Source organism: Passer domesticus, chromosome 11 (genome assembly GCF_036417665.1).
Source record: "Passer domesticus isolate bPasDom1 chromosome 11, bPasDom1.hap1, whole genome shotgun sequence".
Classification (NCBI taxonomy): Eukaryota; Metazoa; Chordata; class Aves; order Passeriformes; family Passeridae; genus Passer; species Passer domesticus.
In genome coordinates this window covers 19,457,124-19,479,091 of record NC_087484.1, presented here as the reverse complement: position 1 = coordinate 19,479,091, position 21,968 = coordinate 19,457,124, and the positions used below count along the sequence as shown (strand labels likewise).

Sequence of the window (21,968 nt, the reverse complement as noted above, 5' to 3'; positions counted from 1 at the left end):
AATAATATTGCACCATCAATAATATTTTGGGCCCAATTATGATCTTTCTGCAAAGCCTATGCACTTTCTGTAGTGTCTTCACAACTGTCCATCCCAGAGCCTTCATTAGAAGGCTTTCAACAAATTTAGTGCCAAGTTTTGGGGAATTCATTGTGGCTTTGCCCTTTAACCTGCCAAGTTTCAGTTCCAAGTAACTGCAAGCTTTGAGATACTATATTATTTGGTTTGCAGGAATGATTTCAATTACCTTCTCACAGGTCTGTGTGTTTCCACATGTCTCTCCAGGCAACTCTATCAGCTTTTACACCTTATGTTTCACCAACAGAACTTTTACTGAAACACTGAACAGACAGTAGCTGATCTGACCTCCAACAACCTGGCAATACCTTTTCCCAACAACCCAGTGGCACAGCTTGGTGAAACCTCCTTCCCTTCAGGAGCTCACCTGGAGAATCCTCTGCAGGATTGAGGGAAGAGCAATAAATGCAGCCATGTTGTTCAGCACTTGCATTGTCAAACTCTTCAAAGCTGGAATGTCAAACATAACAGCCACAGCAGTTCATTAGGATTCCAGGAGTAAAGAGAGATCAGTCTTACAGTGAGAGAGAGTTTTATTTCAGGTCATGGTTTCTGGTTTGAAAATAGCTTTTATGTTTTTTCTCCCACACATACTGCACTAAGCACACAGCTTTTTGCAGCATAAAGGGAGTTTACAAGGTTTTAATCCCACAATATCTCTGTATTCCCCTCCACACCCCCTGCAGTAAACACCCACACTTTCACTTCCTTGGTAACACCACCATTCACTTTTCCTATTGCTACCAAATCCCCGTTTGGATTCTTGTCCATGTTATGGCCCACAGACTCTTAAAACTTACCAGCATTGACCTTTGCATGAAAGTTGTTCCCAGATCCTTAACATGGGTCTGGGATGGAGCAAAAGACATTATTCAGAGAATCCCAGAGTAGTTTGGGTTGGAAAGAACCTTAAAGCTCATCCAGCCCCATCCCCTGCCATGGGCAGGGACACATTCCACTACCTCAGGTTGCTCCAAGCCCATCCAGCCTGGCCTTGGATACTTCCAGGGATCCAGGGGCAGCCACAGCTTCTCTGGGCAACCTGTGCCCAGCTCCTCACCTTCCTCACAGGGCAAAATCCCATCTAACCCAGCTCCCTCAGCCTTTCCTCACAGCAGAGCTGCTCCATCCCTCAGGTTACCTTGGTGCCTCCTCTGTGCTTGCTCCAGCAGCTCCACATCCTTCCCTGCTGGGGACTGCCAAGACCAAAGCATCTAAGCCCATTTTATCTACTCTTATCTCTCCCACAAAGGGAGGCTGCTGTTCAAGGTGTGCTGCTGACTCAGAAGTGGAGTAGAGAATCTGGCTGGTGTACTCAGTCCCACTGATTTTACACATGGCAGACAGCAGCAGGCAGAGGTGCACAAAGGGCAGGGCAGGCACAATGACAGTGTATTACCTCAGGAGCTCCCCAAGTGCTGACTGCAACCCACAGAGCCTCTGTGCACACTGGGCACCTTGGCTCCTTCAGGGATCACCCTCAGTGCAACCAACTTATCACCACAGCCTGGGGTAGGCTGCTTCTTCCACACAGGACAAAATAAAGCAAATGAAACAAACCCATCCACCTGACAGCTGCAGCCTAGCAAACACCCAACCCAAGCTCCTGGCAGTCAGGGAGAAGAATACTTAGGAACAGAGTAACAAACAATTTCTATTCATTCATCAGAGGAGAGACAGCACACAACTTTTACTATTTGGGGTCACAAATGCCAAAGTACTCACATTCAGAGTGTGGACACTGTGAGGAACCAGAGGATTTCTGTGGGGACATCATGGCCTCAAGCAGGGGAAACCACAGGGCCTGGAATCATGGAACGTGAGGAAAGAACCAGTAAGAACAGGGCAGTGCTAAAAACAAGCTGTGAGCAATGTCAGAGGCCGCTGGCCAAGACTCACTTCCACATTCTGAGAACAGAACTGCATTTCTGATGACTGCTGTGGGACAGAGCTGAAACATGGTAAAGTACCCTCAGAGCAAAGCACTTTACTGGAATTGTGACAAAAGTCTGTGTTTGCTTCATTCAGTCCCCAACTACTTCCCCACGTGAGAGGGAAACTCTCCAGGGCAGAGACAGCTCACAGAGTGGGTAGCACAGTAAATGGATCCCAAATGGAAAGAGACATCTAAATTCTCTTCCTATCTGTTGTAGAATGACACAACTTCAGGGAAGAAATGGGGCAGGTCAGCTCTCACGCTGGGCAGTGCTTGTGAAGAAATCAAGAGTTCTTGACTTCCAGCCATGCCACCTCTTCAGGCATAGGAACAACATTCTCTGTTCTGAGTTCAGAAATTACAGAAAATTATGCAGAATCTTAGGACTAAAGATGCCTTTGTGTCACTGACATGGGAAAAATGGAAACACAACCTCAGTCTGAGGGGATGGGCAAAGCCAGCTCCCTCTGCAAGAGCTCAGGGCAGCTGCATTGCCTCCCCCCTCAGAGCCCAGGCTGACACTCAGTTCAGGGCTCCGAACAGCTCTGCAGCCACAGTGACAGCAGCAGCAGCTTTGTGCACCAGGAAGCTGGCCCAGAGCTCACAGTGCCCCTGCAGTGTCTGATATTTGTTTACAGCTTCCACCTGGAAAGGAGGAAAGGCTGTGGTCTCATCCCTTCCTCCCTTTGGCCTGAACTTTGCTTTGTGCTTCACCCTCATGGGTGAGGATTTCACTCTTATGGCTCCAAACCCTGAAGCTCCACAGGGACAGGCACACAGTGACTGCCTGGACATACCAGTACCCAATGGATGTGGAGAGCAAGAGCCATATGAGCAAAGCTTCACAAGACACAGAGGCCTTGGCTGATTCTGGTGACACATTTTTGTCTGCCTTACCTCTCGCTGCTGCTGGTCTAAACTATGTGAATTCCTCTGGCAAAGAGCAATTGTTTTCATTAACGTATCTTCAATATTTTCTAGCAAGGAGGGTTCAGCTGAGCCTAAGTGTCAGGAAGGAAAAAGCAAATTACCATCATAGGAACTATTAGACAAGTTAACTCCCATTAGATAAGGTAACTATCAATCCTTCTGCAAAATAAAATCATGCTGTTCATCTCAAGTCTGCTCAGTACTGTTAGCAACTACATTATGAAGACAAGTTCTGATATTTGGCACTTCTCCTGAATAGTACAATAAATTGGGCAAGTAAAACATTTCATTTACTCAAATAAGGAAGATCTTAGCTGTGGTTCAGGATACAATTAAGTAACAACTATGGGCACTGCATTTAATTAGCTGCCCATGAGTCCTTGGGCTAGTGAACAGCACATCTGTGCATACACTCATTTTCCATGGGCAGAACATTCTTATTTATATAACTGAGAAATATGCTTTAAAAAAAGGTACTCCCAGCTGTCTCCCATCACTGTTCCCATACAATGCCAGCTGAAGCTCAGTAATGAGTTTGAATGGATTCTGACATGGGAAATGTGTTTGGTAAGCCAGTGAGAGCACCAGTCCCAACAGGAAAAGCTGACAGGGCAGCTGACACCACACACACAAACCATCCCTCAGTGTTTGAGGTCTCTACCAAGATCAGAACACCAGAGTGAGGGAGTGTCATCCAAACAGCTACCATATGAACAGTGTCACTGCAATGCCTAGAAACCCGAAACAATCTCATTGTACCAGGTGTCGGACACAAGCACTTGACATTTTTGTGTTTATCTGTCTGTTTTTAATAGAAAATGGAATTTAAGTCAGTCTTACTTTCATCATCTTGAGTAAGCACCAGCAACTTGCTCTGCAATCTCTGAAACAAAAGAGAGGACACAGAACAGTCAACTTGGGAGTTTAATCCCAAAAATCCTGATAGAAATGTTTCTCAAAGGTGTGGTTTCACAGGCTTGCCCCCATTTTCCTCCCCAGCACAACTAACATGGCAAAAACATCTTTCCAAACATGGGAAGGGAAGAAGGAGCTGAAAGATGATTTTTGGCTATGAAAAACAAATTTCAGCATCTAGTATTTTCTAAATATTTGAAGATTTGTCAGAAAAAAGATACTGATGTTCTGAATAAGCAGACACCTTCAATTTATTGGTATTTGTCAGGAGGCAAATGCTTCCATGGATTCTAGTGGCAAACAAATTGAGGAACAAGGACAACATCCAAACTGAGCACATGCTGACAGCATGGCAACAACGCTGACATTCAGGATTTGGGAGTACTCTACCTCAAGCATAACCAAGAAGGCACCGTGGATATCTCCCTTCTTCTCTAGTAAATAGGAAGAAGCCTCATGGAGCTGATGTTTTTGGGTTATCTGAGTTGAAAGGAAAAAAAAAGGTAAACGTCTGTCTGAAGAAAGCTGCCAGTGTTTGTTTATCCACAAGACAATGCCAAGCAGATGGCCAGGGCTGGGAGTGCCTGTGCTCACAGGCACTTTACCCAGGCTGAGCAGCTCTCCTGCACCTCCTTTTATTTCTCAGCTTGCACTATTCCCACCACCAGCCATCAAAAATTACCAGTACAATTTCCATACAGAGAAGGAACAGTTGCTCTCCCAGCACAAGGCAGATTTTGGCAGCATTGCTTTCCAAAAAACCCCAGGCCCATGATTTCATATACCCCCAACATGATTAATTAGCAGCAACACAGCCACCCTCTACTCTGCAGCTTCTCAGCAGCTTCAGAGCACTAATGGCCCTTTCTTATTAGCCCTGAGACCCAACTCAGTGTTGGTCTATTAAATATATCCACCTGTGCTGCAGAAGAGCAGTTTAGCAGCTCAGAGGGACACAGAGTCCCAGAAACAGATTGGAAGAGCATCCAGGAACTAATCCAAGCCTCAAGTGAAGTATCTTTACAGCAGTTTAAAGGGGTAGGAGCTGATTTGAATGCATCCCATGGCCCCTGTCATAATACATCTCTTTCCTACCTGGATGGTTTCCTCCAGTCTGCAGTATTCCAGAACTTTGAGTGTCTCCAAAACCTGGTCTGGGCTGTACTGACAGAGCAGCTCAATGAACTGCTCAGTGATACAGGGTGGGAGGTGTAGCAGGTCTTGGTTTATGCCTTCTCTGGAATAAAACAGGCACAAGAGACAAAAATCAAATTCTAGCCCAGAAATTTGGCTGGGAAGAAGAGTTTCTTATTCAATTGTGTGTTGTCTTTTATCCTTAATACTGAAGTTAAAAAATCTGGTTTTCAGAGGAAAATTATGCTGCTTCTACTAGTTACTGGTGCTGGAGGTCTCTCAGCAGCCATTTCATTTGTTCCACAACATATCCTCCTGATGCCTCAGTACAAATTAAACTCTCAAAGACCCCTGTGAAGAAAGAGACCAGCACAGACCCATCTCCAGCAACTCCATGGCAAAGAGGCACAAAGAATTAGCCTCATTTCCTCACTGAAACCTTATGGTCTGAGTGCTCTGTTCAGATCCTGATTGTCTGTGTCCTACAGACCTGCTCTTTGCTTTTTGCTTATTGCTCCTGAAATTCTTCTTTGACTTCCTTTACCACATTTTAATGTTTCATGCCTTTGATCTACCTCATTGAGAAAGGAACTCATACTTTTAGAGAAACATCCCCATTTTGCAGTCCCTGGGCTCATTATTAAGCAAACTCCTCATGTGCAGAAACAGAAGAGAGAACAGAACTGTGAGCAGTGCCCACGTCCCTTTGTCCTGACAGTTTCCTACTGATCTTGGTTTTAAAAAGAGCAACAAGAAGGAAGAGACTTCAGAGTGAGGAGGGAAAGGATGATGCTTCCCTGGAGCCAGACACAGCACCTGCAACCCTTAAATGAACAGCAGCTCTCTGCCACTGCATGTTACACTTCCCTGGCAGTTCTAGGACTGGTGCATTGCACAGAGAAACTGTGGAAGTTTATCCTGGCCACAAAATAAAGCTGAAGCTTCTGCTGAAGCTCCTGCTAGGAAAGGAAATGCATCAGGGTGCATATATTGAGTTTTACTACCTTTCTGAACACAAATTCTTAAGCAGGAGATTTGTTAGTGTGCAAATCCTACAGCCATGGGATGGAAAAGGTCTGATATCCAATACCCTGTATTTCCTGGGAGTTACAAAAGGAATATTACCATCCAAGAAAGGCCAGCAGAATGCTGTGGCTTGAGTAGGTCAAGAGAGCAGCTTAGTGTGATCACAATGATTATAAATGCAACATGCCCAGAAACAAAAGCCTCACCCATGTACTGATCACAGTGTGCAAAGTATGAGCACAGCTCCACAAAAACTGTGCCCAAATTATTGTGTTCTGAGAGCAAAGAGTGGACCTTGAAGGACCCAACAAGAGCCCTGAATTATGCATTCACCATCCACTCCTCCCTACAACAAACAACCTGTAAACTCTCCCAGTGCCTACAAGGGGGTGAGTGCTCTCCTTTTTTTATAGGTAGACAAAAATAAAACACTTTATATCTAAAATGATCTTGTCTGCCAGACAGGAAAAATGGTCATGCATCTATAGCATGAGAACAAATTTAAAGTCTGGAAATAACTCTGGCACCAAGTATTCATGACTTCATGAGCAAGCTCACTCTTCCCTCAGCCATTTATTTCATCAAAAAACAGAAGAGACAATGGCAAGAAAGCTGGATTTTGATAATTTCTAAAACTAAGGGACAGTCCAGAGTCTTGCAGGTCCTCTTCAGCTACATGGGATCATTTTCACTCCAATATAACCATGTCCAATGTCTCCCCTGCCATAGTCTTTCCAAAAAGCAAGAGAGAAGCACTGGTTTCTCATGAAACCTGGCACAAGGGAGCCCTGCAAGTGTCACAGGCAGCTGGGCACAGAGCAGAGCCCTTGGGACAAACCCTCATGGTTTAGGAGTCTGTTACTGCATTTACAAACCCAGAACACTGTGTTGCTAAATAAGTTAATATTGTTGATATAGTACATAAATACAAATGCCAACAGACAATGCTTCACTGTGATGGGTTTTTTAAGAGGAAAAAACTCTAGAGTTTAAAATGGAAATGTAGCAAAGACTGTGATTAATGAGCTGAGCAATCCCTACTACATTCACTGTTTCCTGGGGCTGCTTTATGCTACAAACATTCAGACATTTGGTTTAATTTCCCCAGGCAATTCCTGTTAACCCTGTTTCCTCCCTTCCCCCTTCCACCTCCTTAAAAATAAATCTCTAGCTAAATTAAATGGGCCAAATTAATCCCTAATGCAATTCCACCAACTCAGATAGTTAGACCAGCATGATGAGTCTTGTCCCCATATGATCAAGCAATCATTTCTAGTTGAGACCTCAAAAAGCTCATTTACTGCTCTAAGAATCTTTACTTTTACAAAAATTTTGCTTCACAAAAAAACCATGTAAACATTCAGATTGGATGAAAAAACACAAATGTTGCAGAATAGCCTAACCACTATTTTATGTAAAAATACACTACACAGTGTAGGTTCCTCTGCACGTAGATCTGCAGAGCAAGATTTCACCTCCCTCCCTCTCCCAGGATACAGTTCAGCTCCTTTCAATAGGTCTTAGAAGTAAACTTCACAGTTTTTTTTTCCTGAGAACAGACCTCAAGACCTGAGTGTTATTAAGAAAAAGCCATGTGGCCTAGTGCACCACATGAGCAGCATCCTTGAGGGAAAAGCAGAGAGCTGTGGGGAGATCAGATGCACAGCCTTGCTCCCCATTGCTGGTTTGAACACATCACGTGCTGCCTGTGATCAGAAGGTAACTACAGGAGAAATGGGTCTATTTAGCTCTAATTATGGCAGAGTGAAATTAGATATGTTTATTACTCAGAGATTATGGGAGGCACTCTGTGCAGAAGATTAGAATCCAGGTTAATTACTACCTTCACTGGGTGCAAGTGATACCAGAGCATAAACAAAGTCCTACTTAACACCCAGCTGGGTTTCATTTCTGCTTAACCACTTTTCTTTTTTTTTTCCAATTAATCATTGATTAACTAAATAATTTGATTTCTTTCCTATAAAACCCAACCAAGATTTTTTTTTATTTTGTTTTGACCCTGGAGAAAACAGAAGGTGTGGAAATTAACACCTTCCACACAAACGTGTCTGTAAAACTCAGTAAAGAACAAAATGTATGTTTGGGGTTTTGGCTTTGGTTGGTTCGTTTTTTTCCTTAATTTACATTAAAATCCAAGAGGTGATTGATTAATTCCAGGTTCTGGCTTCCAAAGCATGTTTTTAATTCTACTTCAATAAAAACTGAAACATGAACACTTGGATTTAGAAAATACTGCCTTTTCCTACTCCTCCCCTTCATTAAGCATAATTAATTTGTAATCAATTGACAAAACAAGATCTCTCTCAGTTGCAGTAACAATTTCTTGAAAGCAACTGGAGTTGTGCATATATAAAAGCCTTGTGGCATTTGATACTGATTTAACAGAAAGAGAACACTCAGTGCTGAAGCACTAAAAGAACAGGCACAGATGAAGCAAGCAAGCAGTTAAAAAGAGGAGCTTGCAGTGAAATATGGCAGCAGTTCTGAAACAAGACAGAAATTAAAAATGTCAGTTGACCAAAATGCTCTTCTGTTTATGTTAAGCTCGGGCACCTCAGTCAAGTAACCAAAGCAGTGGGTTAGGAAGAGAAGCTGCCATTGCTGAGAAGAGAAATGGGTGCTGCAGCCCCAGGGTAAGCATTCCACAGCCCTCTGGAGCAGCTGCAGCAGCAGTGCCCAAGCTCCCCCCACATGCCAGAGGCAGCACATTGCATGCATTGGAGCCCACAGCACTTCCCAGGCAGGGACTCCCCTGAAGGATGCTCCCCACAATGCTCCTTTTGGGCTTTTCTTCCCAGCTTGGGGCACCCTGAGGAGCAGGTCACCTTTCCTAAGCCTGATCTCAGCACAGGCTGGCTGCTGATGCACCGGTTCAAGGAATTGATCTCAATCCACATTTGCACACTGCAGTTTGTCAACAGTCCAACTTTGTACATACCTGGGATCAAGGAGACTCCTCAGGAACTGGAAGAGCAAGAACTGGTCCTGTACAACAGGAGGAGACACAGTATTGTTATTATAAATAAAGTGCTGTAAAACAGTGATCCTTGAACCATATTCACTGAAGAAAACACAGCTCCCAGCTGCTGCCTGCTGAAGGAGCTGCTTTAGGCATGTCTTGCACAAATATTCTGAGGATGTGTTTGCCTGACAACAGCTCTGCTCTGGGACTCCAAGCCATAGTAAACCCCAACTAAAAGCTGCAACCAGCAGCTCTGAGCTTATACATTTTTATGGCCAGAACTCTACAAACAGGCCAAATAGCTGAGATGTAGCAATTCCTATCAGTGAGCAGCTATAGCCTATTTTTCTTCTGTTTCTGACACAGCAATACCTCCCCATGACTCTTAGCAATCATTTCCTACAGAAATGACATCCCTACTGTAGAGAAGCCCCAGACTAATGGAGTTTGACACTTCACCTGCAGGTTGGAGATGATGCTCTCGAGCTGCTCGCTGAAGTGAATGGCTGCCAGGTCAGCTGCTTTACCTGGGCTCAGCACCAGCAGCTCCTTGGGGAGGAAACACAACCAAATGAATTCTTTTTGACTTCACAGGCAATATAATTAAGCAGCACCACTGAGCTCATCCATACTGTAACTGTACCTTTGCTGAGATACAAGTGTAAGACAACAAACACCATTGTACAAAGAGAGGTATAGAAAAAATAGAAGGGTATTTGGTAAAAAAGGATTTTTGGAAGTTTATGTTTTGCTACACACAAGGCCTTGAAGAGGCCAAAAACCCACCTGAGTCCTAAGGAGAGGAAGTTATTCATCAAGTTTTTTGACAACTGCCTTTACCCTCTGCCAACAAGACATTCCCAGTGCCAACTGTGAGCCAGCAGGAAAGGGGAAACAATCAACCCTTGGGAATTTCTCAGTTCAATGGAAACAGTGTTCAACTGGCTTGAACTGAACCAAACCAGAGGTTTAAAAGCAAGTTTCCTGTAACTGTTCACCATAACTGATACCTGTTCAGACATGAAAAAGCAATTTCTTTATTGTAATACAAGGAAACAAGAATCATTTAGATGCCTGTGGGTTTGCTTTCTGTCAAGCTTGTGCTAAAAGGCTTCATATCACACAAGTTTACACAACCTGCAATGTGAGCTTTTTGCTTCTAACCCTTCCAAATGCATCCACACTTCCAAATAAATGAGAAGCAACTGCTGCAAAACAACACTGTGCACCTGGTAACCCTTCCCAAAAGCCCTTGCTGAACCTAAAAATGAGTAAACATTTCTTTACTGAACAAAACCAACTGTTACAGCAGTAAAGAAAGAAAATTTTCAGAAATGTACATCTGGGAAAAAACCCAGATTGAAGAAGTTCCTTAGCAGCAGCTTGACCTCCAGACAGACACAGCAGCCACTGAATACAGCCAATGCCAGCAACAGACTGGAGCAAAGGGAAGCAAGGAAGAGCCTGTCCATTCCAGGAATTCTTTAGGAAGAGCTGTCCCAGACAATGCCTTTGGTGAGGTGTCCAGAGGAAAACCTGCCTGCTGCAGAAGAAGCTCTGCAGTGTCTGACCCCACTGCACAAGCTCAGCCCCTCACTGTACCCCACGACTCTTTCACCCCACAAACCCAGGCAGCCCAAAGCACCTATGAGATCTTAAGCACAGCAGTGCAGAGGGACACATAAAGGAGTAGGAGTGTCTTAATCTACTTCTCTCTCTGGACAAATCCTCCCTGGGAGTCTCCAGGACTGCTGCAGGTAGGACTGCCAGGCTGGAGGGGGCTGGTCCAATCTCCCTGTCTGGAACCAGTGCAACCTTCAGAACCCATTCCCCAGAAAAACGTTCGGTGCTTGGGTGTCTGTCCTCTCCCAGGTCTGAACAACCTGCAAACGTGGTACTGCTTAGACAGCCCTTGAGGGGACACAAGGTATGTGGGAATGAGGGTAGAAAAGGACCCTTGTGTGACTGAAGAGAAAAAAGAGTTTATTTTTTAAAGATAAGTATCAACAAACAATGACTGTGAGATGGTGGGAAAAATGAAAAGTGGCACTGATCACAAACTCCACTTTCTGCCACACAATCACCAGGAAATCCTCTCCAGACACTGCTAGTTTTGCCTGAAGAGGCTGGTTTGCTGCATTCATAGCTCAGCAAATGACAGCTGTCCTAAGAGCTGAAATCACAGCTTCACCCCAGTAAAGTAAAGTATTATTTACTGTTCCAAGTCTTCTGAACGTCTGAGAGCAGGATTAACACAATGGAAAAGGACAAAATCCCACAGTAGCCATCAGGCTGCTGAACCACCTGGTTTACCAATCCTGGGAAACAGAAGATGCCAAAATGAATAAGGGAGCTGACCTCTGTGACAGCATCTAAGAAAGGTGACCCGCAGAGCCCATCACCTGCCCAGCAGCTCTCTGGGGGAGCAGGGATGCAGCAGAATAAGGACACAGACACAAGAAGCAGCACAGCAGCTGCAGCTTGCCCAACCTGGAACCCCAGTTGTTCTGATGAGGTTGCAATGAGTCAGGCCTGCTGAGACCCAGCACAATCATCCCCACCAGTCCCACAGCTCTGCCAGTGCCTCTGGAGAGGGGCTGTGAGCTCAGTGAGCCACGTGTCAGGCAGCAGCATTCCCAGGGTTTCTTTGTGCATTACCTTTTGAATCACTCTCCCTCTTGGTCCATTTTCTCATTAGTCATGCACTACTTGCAGATGCTGGTAGAAACTAAAAGTACTCTGGATGTGTCCATTAGCTTTTTGTCTGCCTCACAGGAGACAGATTTTGTGGTCATTTTCTGCTAAGGAGTGTTGTCTGCAAGCCTTGTTTTACAGACAGAATTATTTTCCTGGCTTATCTCCAGATCACCCTGGTGGGGACTGACAGCACCTTACAGGAACTAGAAATATTACAGATTCCCCACATCTACTGACTGGACAATCATTTCAGACATCATCATCCCCGAGAGAGACTGAAAACATGGGGAAGATTATTAGTTGGAGAAGTCTAGCAGCAGCCTGTGTCTTACAGAGAAGCCATGACCCCATCATTCCCCAGGTTAGCAGTGCCAGGGCACCAAGGCTGAATGCACTTAGCAGTGTGAGGAATCAGGAGGAGGAGTTGGATCCTCCAGCCTGTGAGGACTGTGATGTCCATATCCTGCCTTGCTGCTGCTGCATGCTCAGGAGATGGAACACTTGCTAATGGATCCCTCTGCTGCTCCACAGCACTCACTCCCCCCATCACCCCCCGAGCAGGCACCATTATCCAAAGAGCAGCACTTGAAAGCAGGAAGCCCAGGAAGCCAGCCTGGCTCTGAGAGAGGCACTTACAGGAATGTGTGAGAGCTCTGAGCTGACATCAGAGCTGTCTCAACAGCTGGGACTCAGCACTGGACACTCTGGAAAAGCAGCCGGCACATCCAAGAGCCATCAGCAGGAGCTGAGGGACTGTGGCTGCAGGAGATACTGCACCTACCTCTATATGGTCCAAAGCTTTCTGCCACACCAGCTGCTTCTCCTCAGCACTGTAGCCAGGCATGGACAGGATGTTGTGGATGTAGTTGAAAACTTCTTCCTGTAAGGCACAAACCCATAAATGCTGCAGTGTGTTCTGCAGCACCACTGACAGCACTGGCTTTTGGAAACCAGAGTGTTTGCAGCAGCCTTGGCAAGACCTCAGGGCTAGTCTTCTCCAAGTAGGTCAGGATGAGTTATCTGCAGGGAGGCTGTATGTCCCTAAAGAGTTCCTGAAGGAAAAGACAGCCAAGGGGAACCTGGTGCTAATGTGTTAAGCACTGAGGTCAAAGAGAACTGTTCTTCCCCTACCAGAAAGGTCTCCCTCTTGCCTACAGGGAAAAAGGACAGAAATCACTTGAGCTAGGAGCCCAGACAGAGAGAACGCTGCCAGAGGGTAGCTCAGTTTTCCCAGCACATTCCTGAGCTCCTCCCTGACACTGGCCTCTCCTCCACTGTCCCCAGCTTAAGTGCTCTCCTGTGTCATGGTTTTTGGCCACCTCACTATCACAACCTCCTTTTCTGACTCCTTTACCCACACAACACTCAGCATTCTGGGTTTATAAGGACCTGGTGAGGTCACATTTGCCAGACTCTCATCCCAGCTTTTGGTGGTGGTAGGGAAGGGAATACATCAAAAACTGTGGCAGGTAGGCATGCTAAAGATAAGGGCAGAGAGCCTGTGTCCAGGGGAAGAAATGTGGGAACCAATGGCAGAAACAAAAAAGTACTGCAGCTAGCCACATCTGCAATAAATCCCACCTTGCACTCAGGTTTGATGTACTAGCACTAGATTTAAAAGGAAAACTCTAAAACTTAAAAAAAAAAATCAGCTCCTCTCCACTAGGCAAACACAAACAGCTTTAACTACAACTAAGAAACCTGAACTGTTAAGGGCATTTTTAAGGTAATTATGCTAGAAGAGCAAGGCAGCTGTGGCCAGCAGGACAGGCTGCATGGCCACGAAGCAGAAAGGCCAGGAGCACCAGGGTTCCTCACCTTCCTCAGGGGATCCCGCAGGTAACAGCCGATGATTTTGTCATAGCGAAGCTGCCGTTCGTACATGAACTCACAGATCTGATAGCTGAAAGGAAGGGAAACTTCCCACGTCAGGAAAAGCACTCAGCTGAGCCAGCACAGCAGACAGGCAGCATTTGGAAGTGTCTTACACTGGGGCTCTCAGCACACAGGCTGGGTGGCTCCAGTGTGCTGGAGTGCCATTTATACCAGCCTCAGGCCACCAACCCGCCCGCCAACCTCCCTCTTCTGGGAAATTATCACACAGAACAGAAAAGTGGAGTTACTAAGGGGAGAGGCAAAGGACAGAGGATAACAACTCTTAATGAAATCAGGTCTCACAGGTTCTGCTGTCAGAGATGATCTTTGTTTCCACAACACTCTGCTCTAAGCTAGGTCAATCCGCTACACTTATTTGAAGAAATTCACTGAACATGACTCAACAATGTGTTATGACACAGCTTCCTACCTTCACATTTTAATAAACATCTTCAGTATTTTGAGATTTTACATAAAATCAGATGTAACTGAGTCAAACCAAATCAAGAGTCTGATAATTAATATTACACTATAGCTCTTTCTGGTCTGGAAGTGGCTGAGCTGGGGGGCCTGGCTGCCAAATTCTCTGAAGCAAGGAGAAAAAAGTGTTTATTGACTCTGAAAAATTTGATTGAGTTACCCCTTTCAGGACACACAGGAGAACAGGCATGGCACACCTTCCACTGCTCTCCCTCTGGTCCTTTGTAGCATGGTGGATTCATACATGTAACACCCAAACTCATGACCTGGATGAAGATGCCCTCCCTGGCTCTGGCATGACAGACTCTTTCTGGAATCATAAAGCATCTAAAGGAGATGCTGGAAATTTTCAGCCTTTCCAGACACTGTTTTTGTCTCTCCTACTCAATTCTAAAACAAGTACCATGGGGGTGGCTCCAGACCCCTTCATGCTATTAATGCCACCTGTGGGTCTCACCCCAACCAGGCATCTCCATCTGCCAAGGGCAGAGCACTCCAATATACAACTGTACCTCTGAACACAGCCTGGACTCTAGGACAGGGAATGTCAAAACTCATCAAGTCCCACGGGGTTTCTCTAGAAGGGTTTCCACAACTCTACCCCTTTTCCTAGTAATGCGCTTTCTCTGAGAACACCCAGGAAAGAAAGTCTGAGACTAAATGTGAACATCTTAAATGAAGCATGATGTGAATGCACAGGGAAAATAACCCCAAACACAGTCACAAAGTAGAAACAAGAAAAGTGGAGCCAAGAAAGATCAGTGGAAGAGATTTAAAGGCAGTTTTTATATATTGTGTCCAGCAACTCACAACTCGGCCTTCTCTGCCATTTGGATAAGGCGGCTCTCTTCAAACTGCACGATCCCTCCTGCCTGGAGCAGCTCTAAAAGGACCTGCAGGGATTGAACACCACTTAATTACAGGGCAGCAACAGCAGCTGGACAGCCAGTGCCACTACACTGCTCCTGCTCCATTAAACACGGTAAGAACACAGGGCTGACTTCATTGATTTGTTAATTGACAGTCCTTTAACTAGGAAGGACATGAGCTTATGAGAACTTTCCTGCCTCTGTTCCTGTAGGCAATGCTGGGTGGGACCCTTCCCTCCTGCTGTGCCCAGCACTGCCCAATACTCCCATGCCCACGTCTTTGGCATGTGACCCAAAGCCCATAGTCACTCCCAAGGCCAAATTCTGCTCCACAGCCTGGCCTTGCCTGGTGCTCCAAGGAGCATCCCTGGAAGGCTCTTACCTGCTGCCTCTCGGAATGCCGGGAATCATCATCTGGGCTGCACAGGAACTCCAGCACCTGTGCCAGGGTAGAGCTTGGTGTGAGCCAGGCCTGGCTGCCACAGCTGGCAGCACAAACTCACCAGCACACCCTGAGCACCAGCAGTGGCAACAGCAAACCACCACACACCACCAGGTACATTCAGGCCATCTGAATGTACCTGGAACCAAACTGGGAATACTGGAATGGCAGAGAACTGCAGAAAGACTCCTGAGAGGGAAACACAGGACTCTGCACCAGGATCTAGAACCAAACTTTAGGGAACTCAGGGAACCCCAAGTTTCTGCCTCAGACTACACACCAAACAGATGGCATCACTACACTAACCCACTCTCCTGGACTGTTCCGTCTCATCAGGAAAACAGGAATTATGTCATTCACAACATTTAATACATGTGGAATGGAAGTGTTTAATCCAAATCTGTTTAGCCTCCACAGAGTTCTTCAGTTTTAAATTAGGACCAAGAACATATATATTCTAATTAATTTTTATTAGTGCTCATACATCCCTGTTATAATCACAGCAACACCGCTGCAGCCAGTGAAGCCTCCTCCTCAGTCCTAGGAATTTCAGGGACCTAAGCTGGGATACAAAGTTAACTCATGCAAGCTTTGGGCATACACTGGTGCAAATTCCTTTTTCAAACAGCGGAGAAGGTAGTGGCCACCTGAACTAAAAATTACCAGCTACAATTATGTGCTCTATAAGCTCACTAATGTAATTTTAGTTGACACCCCTTACGCCAGACTGGCTTGGGTTGGAAGGGACCTTAAAGCTCACCCAGTTCCACCTCTCTGCCATGGACAGGGACACCTTCCATTAGACCAGATTGCCCAGAGCTTCATCCAGCCTGGCCTTGCATACTTCCTAGGATGCAATGCTGTTTGTCCCACAGTTCCAGGCAAGCTGAAACACTGTGTACTGTGGTTCCATGGTCTGTCCTACTCTGCTCCTGCAAAACCACAGCAAGAGCCCAGCAAGATGCCACCTGGTTATAATGCACCAGTACCTCCAGAGCTGCTCCAGTCTACAGCACTGATCACACTTTCTGCAGAGGTGCATCCTGCCTGGAATGTCACACACACTCAGGAATACTTGCCTGGTCAAACAGTGTCCTGTTGACAAACAAGGTGTTGTTGGGCTTGGCGAGCTGCCGGGCAAGGAAGGTAAAGAGACAGCCAACCTGTGATGGGGTGAAGTCAGAATTCTCCACCATGACCTGAGAAATGTTGGAGAGAAAAGGGAAAAATAAACCCTCAAGGAATTGATTCTGCAGCTGCCTTTGGGAAAGCTGAGACAAGAAGAAATCCCTGTGAGCCATTGTGTCTCCTCCTACTCCAGACACCTCCTGGTGTTAGTCCATCCTGAAGGTTAAACACAAGTTCCCTTCCCCAGCATTCACCTGTGTCTCCTGAAGACACAGGCAGTGGATGTGTCCTTGCTAAAGCACTTCTGTCCCAAAGCTGAAGAGCTCCATCTCTCTTCCCTCTACTCAAGGCAAGAATTCTTGCAGGCCCCTGGTTTTCAGGTGTGAAGATGCTCCAAACCTACATTTATCTCTGCCTCTGTAGCCTGTGTTGCTCATGGGACATGGAAGAGCTTCTGAGCAGAGAAACGTTGTTATATGGTTAAAGTACAATTCTTATAGGAGAAAACAACCCCAAACACCTAATTTCAAGCCCCATTTCACTACTTCAACTGTGACATGCAAAGAACTACTCTAATAGCTAAGAACCTACTGCAGATTTGGGGAAAAGTTTCTCACATTATGTTAGCATTAGTCTAACAACTTTTAGAGAAACTTGTGGCTGTGCTGACTTGAAATTACAGAAAAAAAGGAATATCTAAGAGTCACTACAAAAGGGACTGGAAACCCAAAAAGTGCTTTTCACCTGTCTGGTGTGAAAAACATGAGCCTGATGTGTCCTGACTTGGTGTCTCCTGCTTCAAAAAATCCTACACCCCAAATGAAAGTGAAATGCTCCTGTTTGGAGAGTCCCCTCTAAGAGCAGTGTGTTTAAGCTGGGGGGAAATCCATCACTTGGACAACTCTGCCAGCTAAGATCTAAGAACTGCTGTAGCAAAGCCCATGGAGCAGCTCACAGTTTATCATCTCATTCACTCAGAGCTGGGGGGAGTCAATCGATTTCTTCAAGTGACCCAGAGTTCCAGACCCCAAGAGATGCTAATGGTTTTGTGACACAAGAGAGGCAGGCAGGCCACACACATCACAGAATCAGAGCTCCGCTTGAGACACAGCTAATGTAATCATTCTTTTTCAGTTTTCGTTTTCTAAAAAGGCTGTTTCTTACAGGGCCTAGTCAGAACAGCACTACCTAACACCATTAAAAGTTATTCACTGAAATATCTGGAGTGTTTTATTAATTTTAGCTTTGTTTTTCACAAACTGGGCTCTTGTCAGTCTATGTGAAGGTGAACATACTGCATCCCTGGAATAGAGCAACTTCCTGCAGACCAGCCACATAGATGATTCATTTGGCAAAGTTTGGATCAGCATTAGCAGAATGTGCTCACCAAACTATTTCAAAAGCACAGCTATTTCCCAGGTGTTTTCTTTATTGCTAATGACAAATTTAAAGTGAAAGTTTCAAGAATTTTTATCTAAAAGGACAGTAGATTCCAGGCCAAAGGACTGATAGTTTCCTTAACACCATTCTGTTTGCCTGAAGATGCAATGCTGCAGCCCCTCTCAAGCTGCCCTCCTGCTGTTGGTGCCATGACAGGAACACGTGCCCAGCAGCTCTGGAACATGGCTGCAGTGTGCCACCTCCTGCTGACAGCAGCTCAGGACACAAACCAGAGGGGCTGAGCCAGCACAGGGCTAAAACACCCCTCAGAGCCACATCCTGCTTGGGCAGGCTCACAAAACCCCTCACGGTGGCAGTGTCTCAGCCCACTGCAGCAGCACTGCCACCCAAGTCACTCACCGTGCCCTTGTCTCAGCTATCAGTGATGACAGGGACAGGGAAATGCTACTTATGGTTTGTTTATACATAAACAGCCTCCAAGTGGAGTCACTTGTGATTAATGGTGACAGCTTGGCAGCAAGAGCTTTTCATGGGAACATCCATTGTTGGGAACAGGGGCTGGGGTGACAAGTGATTTCCAGAGCACCAGGCTGATAAGTGACATTCCTCTTCTCTCCTAAACTAAAGATAGACCTGTCATCCTGGAAATGCTGCATCCCAAACATAGCATTGGCAGGCACAGGGAGCAGGGATTCAGCAGAAATGCAGTGGCACCCTGCCAAGCACAGGATACTTGGGACCTTTTTCATGCTCAGAAGCAATCAGGGAGGAGATTCAATGAGCAGCAGATCAAAATAAGCTTAACAGTGCAGAAATGAGAAATTTGACAAAGCACCACCTAGGTGAAATCACAGGAAAGGAGACCTCTCTGTCAGCATATTTGAAGTGCATGAATCATCACTTTGAATATCCAACCTACAGCTTTGGCTGAGGTGAATCCATGCCCCTGCCCAGCACCTTCTCAGAGGTGTCAGCCAGGGCAGGAATGGAAACACCTCCTCCAGATTACAGCACTGCATGCAATTAGTCAGATACAAACAGTTCATTTTTAGGCACACTCACTTTCAGAAGAATGTCCACAATTCTCTGTTGATACTCCACAGCTTGCTTGTCATTCTTAAAGTCTTCAAAAGTCTGCAAGAGGCAAAACACTGACACCTTGCGCAGAATCTCTCAGAATAACAGCAAACACAAAGCAGCAGCCACATCACAAAGTAGACAATGCTGGTTTAAGTCCATTCTCTGCATATCCCTAAACAGCAGGTTCCAAGATATAATTTGCTCTTTTGTAACTACCAAAATGGTTTTCTACACATTCAGGTAAAAGTAATGGGTCCAAATAGACATAGGAAATTCTAGAAATTTGGAAAGTAAGAAAGACAGATTTCCATGCAGGAGATAGAGATATGCACTAGAACACTCTTTACAAATACATTATTTTTGTTTTTACCTATGTTTTAAACACAGCCTCTGTTGCCAGAACTTTCACTGTGTAATGTCATGTTCATCACTCTGTATTTAAGGCCACAAAAGACTACTGGGATTCCCCCGATATCTCATAGGAAAAGCATCAGAACTGTTCCTGCCCCAAGCAAGGAACTCCTGATCTAGCTAAAGCACAGATTTACTGACAGGAACCTCACTGCTGATGGGAGAACTGGCAGAGCATTTTCCTCTCAGAAAGCCAGGGTGTCTTACCAGAGCCAGCACATTGAGGAATTCCCTTGTGTCGAAGTGCAGCAGGGTCCGAACGTAGGGATACACCTCCTCATCCACAGACCCCTCAGCTGAGTGCAGCCGGATCAGGAACTCAAACACCTGCAAGGACAAGGCAAGCAAAGACAGAACATTCCCCATGGATTTCAGATAACTGGGAGCACAAGTGTGGGAAAGCAGCACTGTTATCTGCTTTGCACTTAAGCTTTAAAGGCCCTTAGGAGTCCAGCGGTTCTTATTTGAGTGGTGTTTTCTGTTGCTTGTCAGCCCCTCCTTAGATTCACCAACCAATTTAAGATCAATCAAAATTTAAGATCAAACAAAAATAAAGGCTTATTTATACTTGCAGACAGAAGCGTGTGAAATTAGAAAACTCCCTCCCCTTCCTGGCAGCTTTCCTGGGAAGCTGTGCAACTCCTTATCCAGGGCACAGCTCCTCTCCTTGTCAGCAGTTCACTTGGGAAGAGCCAGTCAATCTGCCCCCTCACTGTGAGGCACAAAGCTTCTGGCACTGCAAAGACTGACTGAGGTGCTTTTCATCTCTGTCTCTTCCACTGACTTTGCAGTTCATCAAATTTGAGGGCATCTTCCAAAATAAACTCCCTTTACAGAGCCCCTGGCAGAGGTGTCCAGACAGTCCCAGGGAACCAAGAGGGGCCAGCTGCAGGTGTCTCAGCCAGGCTCTCAGCAGAGCTGGCTGCAGCAGGAAGGGAGCAGATGGCTCCAGGCTGGAGCAGCACTCAGGAATATGAGTCAGGTACACACTGGGATCCCACAGACAACTGACAGGCCACGGGCTTTCCCAGCCACCCCCTGCAAGTGTCATGTTCCCCCGTTTACTCCTGTTCTGAGTTCATTTCCTGTCAGCACAGTGGCACTGAATCCAGAAGGAATTAGCAGCTTGCCAGTCAGATCCACACCTTCCCAGCTGACCTCTGGCAGCTAGGAATGCTTAAGTAAACAAAACAAACCTACCAGACACAAAAGTGTTACATAAGCCCAGCTCTCAGGAACACCACCAGGAACCACAGAAAGGAGAGGCTGGAGGCTCTTCCCTGCTGCTGACTGGGCTCCTGCTTCCCCTCAGAGCCTGAGCAGGAGGCAACCCAACAACCCTGGGACAGGGCAACAGCCAGTGCTTGGCCCAGCAAAGTGGAGTGGGCTGGTTTGCACAGCTGCTGCAGGAACCCAGAGCTACCACATACATAGAGCTACAAGCTCTGGACTAGGAAACACAATCCAAACACAGAAAAACCACAAACAAAAACCCACCCCACATTCAAAAACCGGCTGTTCCATTGTACTGCAAAGACAAAGTGAAAAAAAAAAAGCACATCCTTCTCACTGGAACCCTGAAACAGAAGTGAAATGCTAAAAGCACAAAAAAAAAAAGTTGTAAAGCTAACCAGAAATTCAGGAAGAAGTCTTGTAAGCACAAAAAGTGATGATAAGGAACATCCTGTTTCAAGAAATTGTCAGATTGGTCCAAAGGAGTCAAAAGCCTCCAAGAAACCTACAACCAAGAGCTACTTAGAGAAGTTCCTCCCCAGTGTCAATCCGGTGTCATTTGCATTTGAAAACAGAGAAGACCCTCCCATATTTGACACATTTTTGACACATTAAGTTTACAAAGAAGAAACAGCTACAGATTTCTGGTAACTCTGTAGTGAAGAGTAAGGCAAAAAACCCATTTACTGAGAACTCTGTGTTCCCACCCCCCTAATTTATAACTGAAAGAAAAATATTACATTTAAATGTTCAGACTGCAACCAACTGTTGGATTTCATCAGTTAAAAACTAATTTTGCAATTACACCAGGAGACATTCATATCACAAAGATCAGTTATCAGACTGATCATAGTTTTCCCTTGGAAATCCGTGAAACAAGACATATGCAGCTTCTTCTAAAAACCTCATGTGGGAAAGGTGCCTTCCAAGAGGTTTCTCACCTGATTTTTCACCAGAGGTACCAGATCTTCAGGAATATCACCCAATGGATATGCACGGCCTGCCAAGCAGCAGCTACAGAAAAGGAAGGGAAAGGCATTTTAATACCCCTGACATTAAAGACATTGAGAATTGTTCTTTTTTTGACTTAATTTTCAGTTATTAACCCTTAACACAAGACAAACCAATTTATTTTGTAAATCATGAAAGCAAGAAGCATCCCAGGCTGCACTGCTGTTAATACACACTGAGCCAACATAGTGCATGAATTTGCAGTCATTCCACTGCAGGAAAATAATGAGAAAACTCAGTGTCTCCCCCAGAATTTTCAATTTTAGGAAGCTGGAGTAATGCAGAAAGTAACTTCACAATCTTGCCCAGACTCCAGAAAGGGGATTCACTAATGAATCC

The 21,968-nt window shown here is 45.5% G+C and overlaps 1 protein-coding gene across 2 annotated transcripts in view; it reads right to left on the bottom strand.

The window, feature by feature from the left end:
- The window catches only part of VPS8 (VPS8 subunit of CORVET complex), a 65,692-nt gene that overhangs the window by 17,909 nt on the left and 25,815 nt on the right, over window positions 1–21,968 (bottom strand). For both annotated transcript variants that reach the window (XM_064435578.1, XM_064435579.1), the window contains 16 exons: window positions 21,560–21,632; window positions 19,593–19,712; window positions 18,957–19,028; window positions 16,445–16,564; window positions 15,306–15,362; window positions 14,865–14,947; window positions 13,518–13,602; window positions 12,481–12,579; window positions 9,462–9,551; window positions 8,979–9,025; window positions 4,955–5,096; window positions 4,250–4,339; window positions 3,785–3,827; window positions 2,912–3,015; window positions 1,804–1,882; window positions 446–528 (listed from right to left, as the gene is read on the bottom strand). In XM_064435578.1, the coding sequence (XP_064291648.1) occupies window positions 446–528; window positions 1,804–1,882; window positions 2,912–3,015; window positions 3,785–3,827; window positions 4,250–4,339; window positions 4,955–5,096; window positions 8,979–9,025; window positions 9,462–9,551; window positions 12,481–12,579; window positions 13,518–13,602; window positions 14,865–14,947; window positions 15,306–15,362; window positions 16,445–16,564; window positions 18,957–19,028; window positions 19,593–19,712; window positions 21,560–21,632 (1,387 nt within the window). The remainder of the gene's footprint in view (window positions 1–445; window positions 529–1,803; window positions 1,883–2,911; window positions 3,016–3,784; window positions 3,828–4,249; window positions 4,340–4,954; window positions 5,097–8,978; window positions 9,026–9,461; window positions 9,552–12,480; window positions 12,580–13,517; window positions 13,603–14,864; window positions 14,948–15,305; window positions 15,363–16,444; window positions 16,565–18,956; window positions 19,029–19,592; window positions 19,713–21,559; window positions 21,633–21,968) is intronic.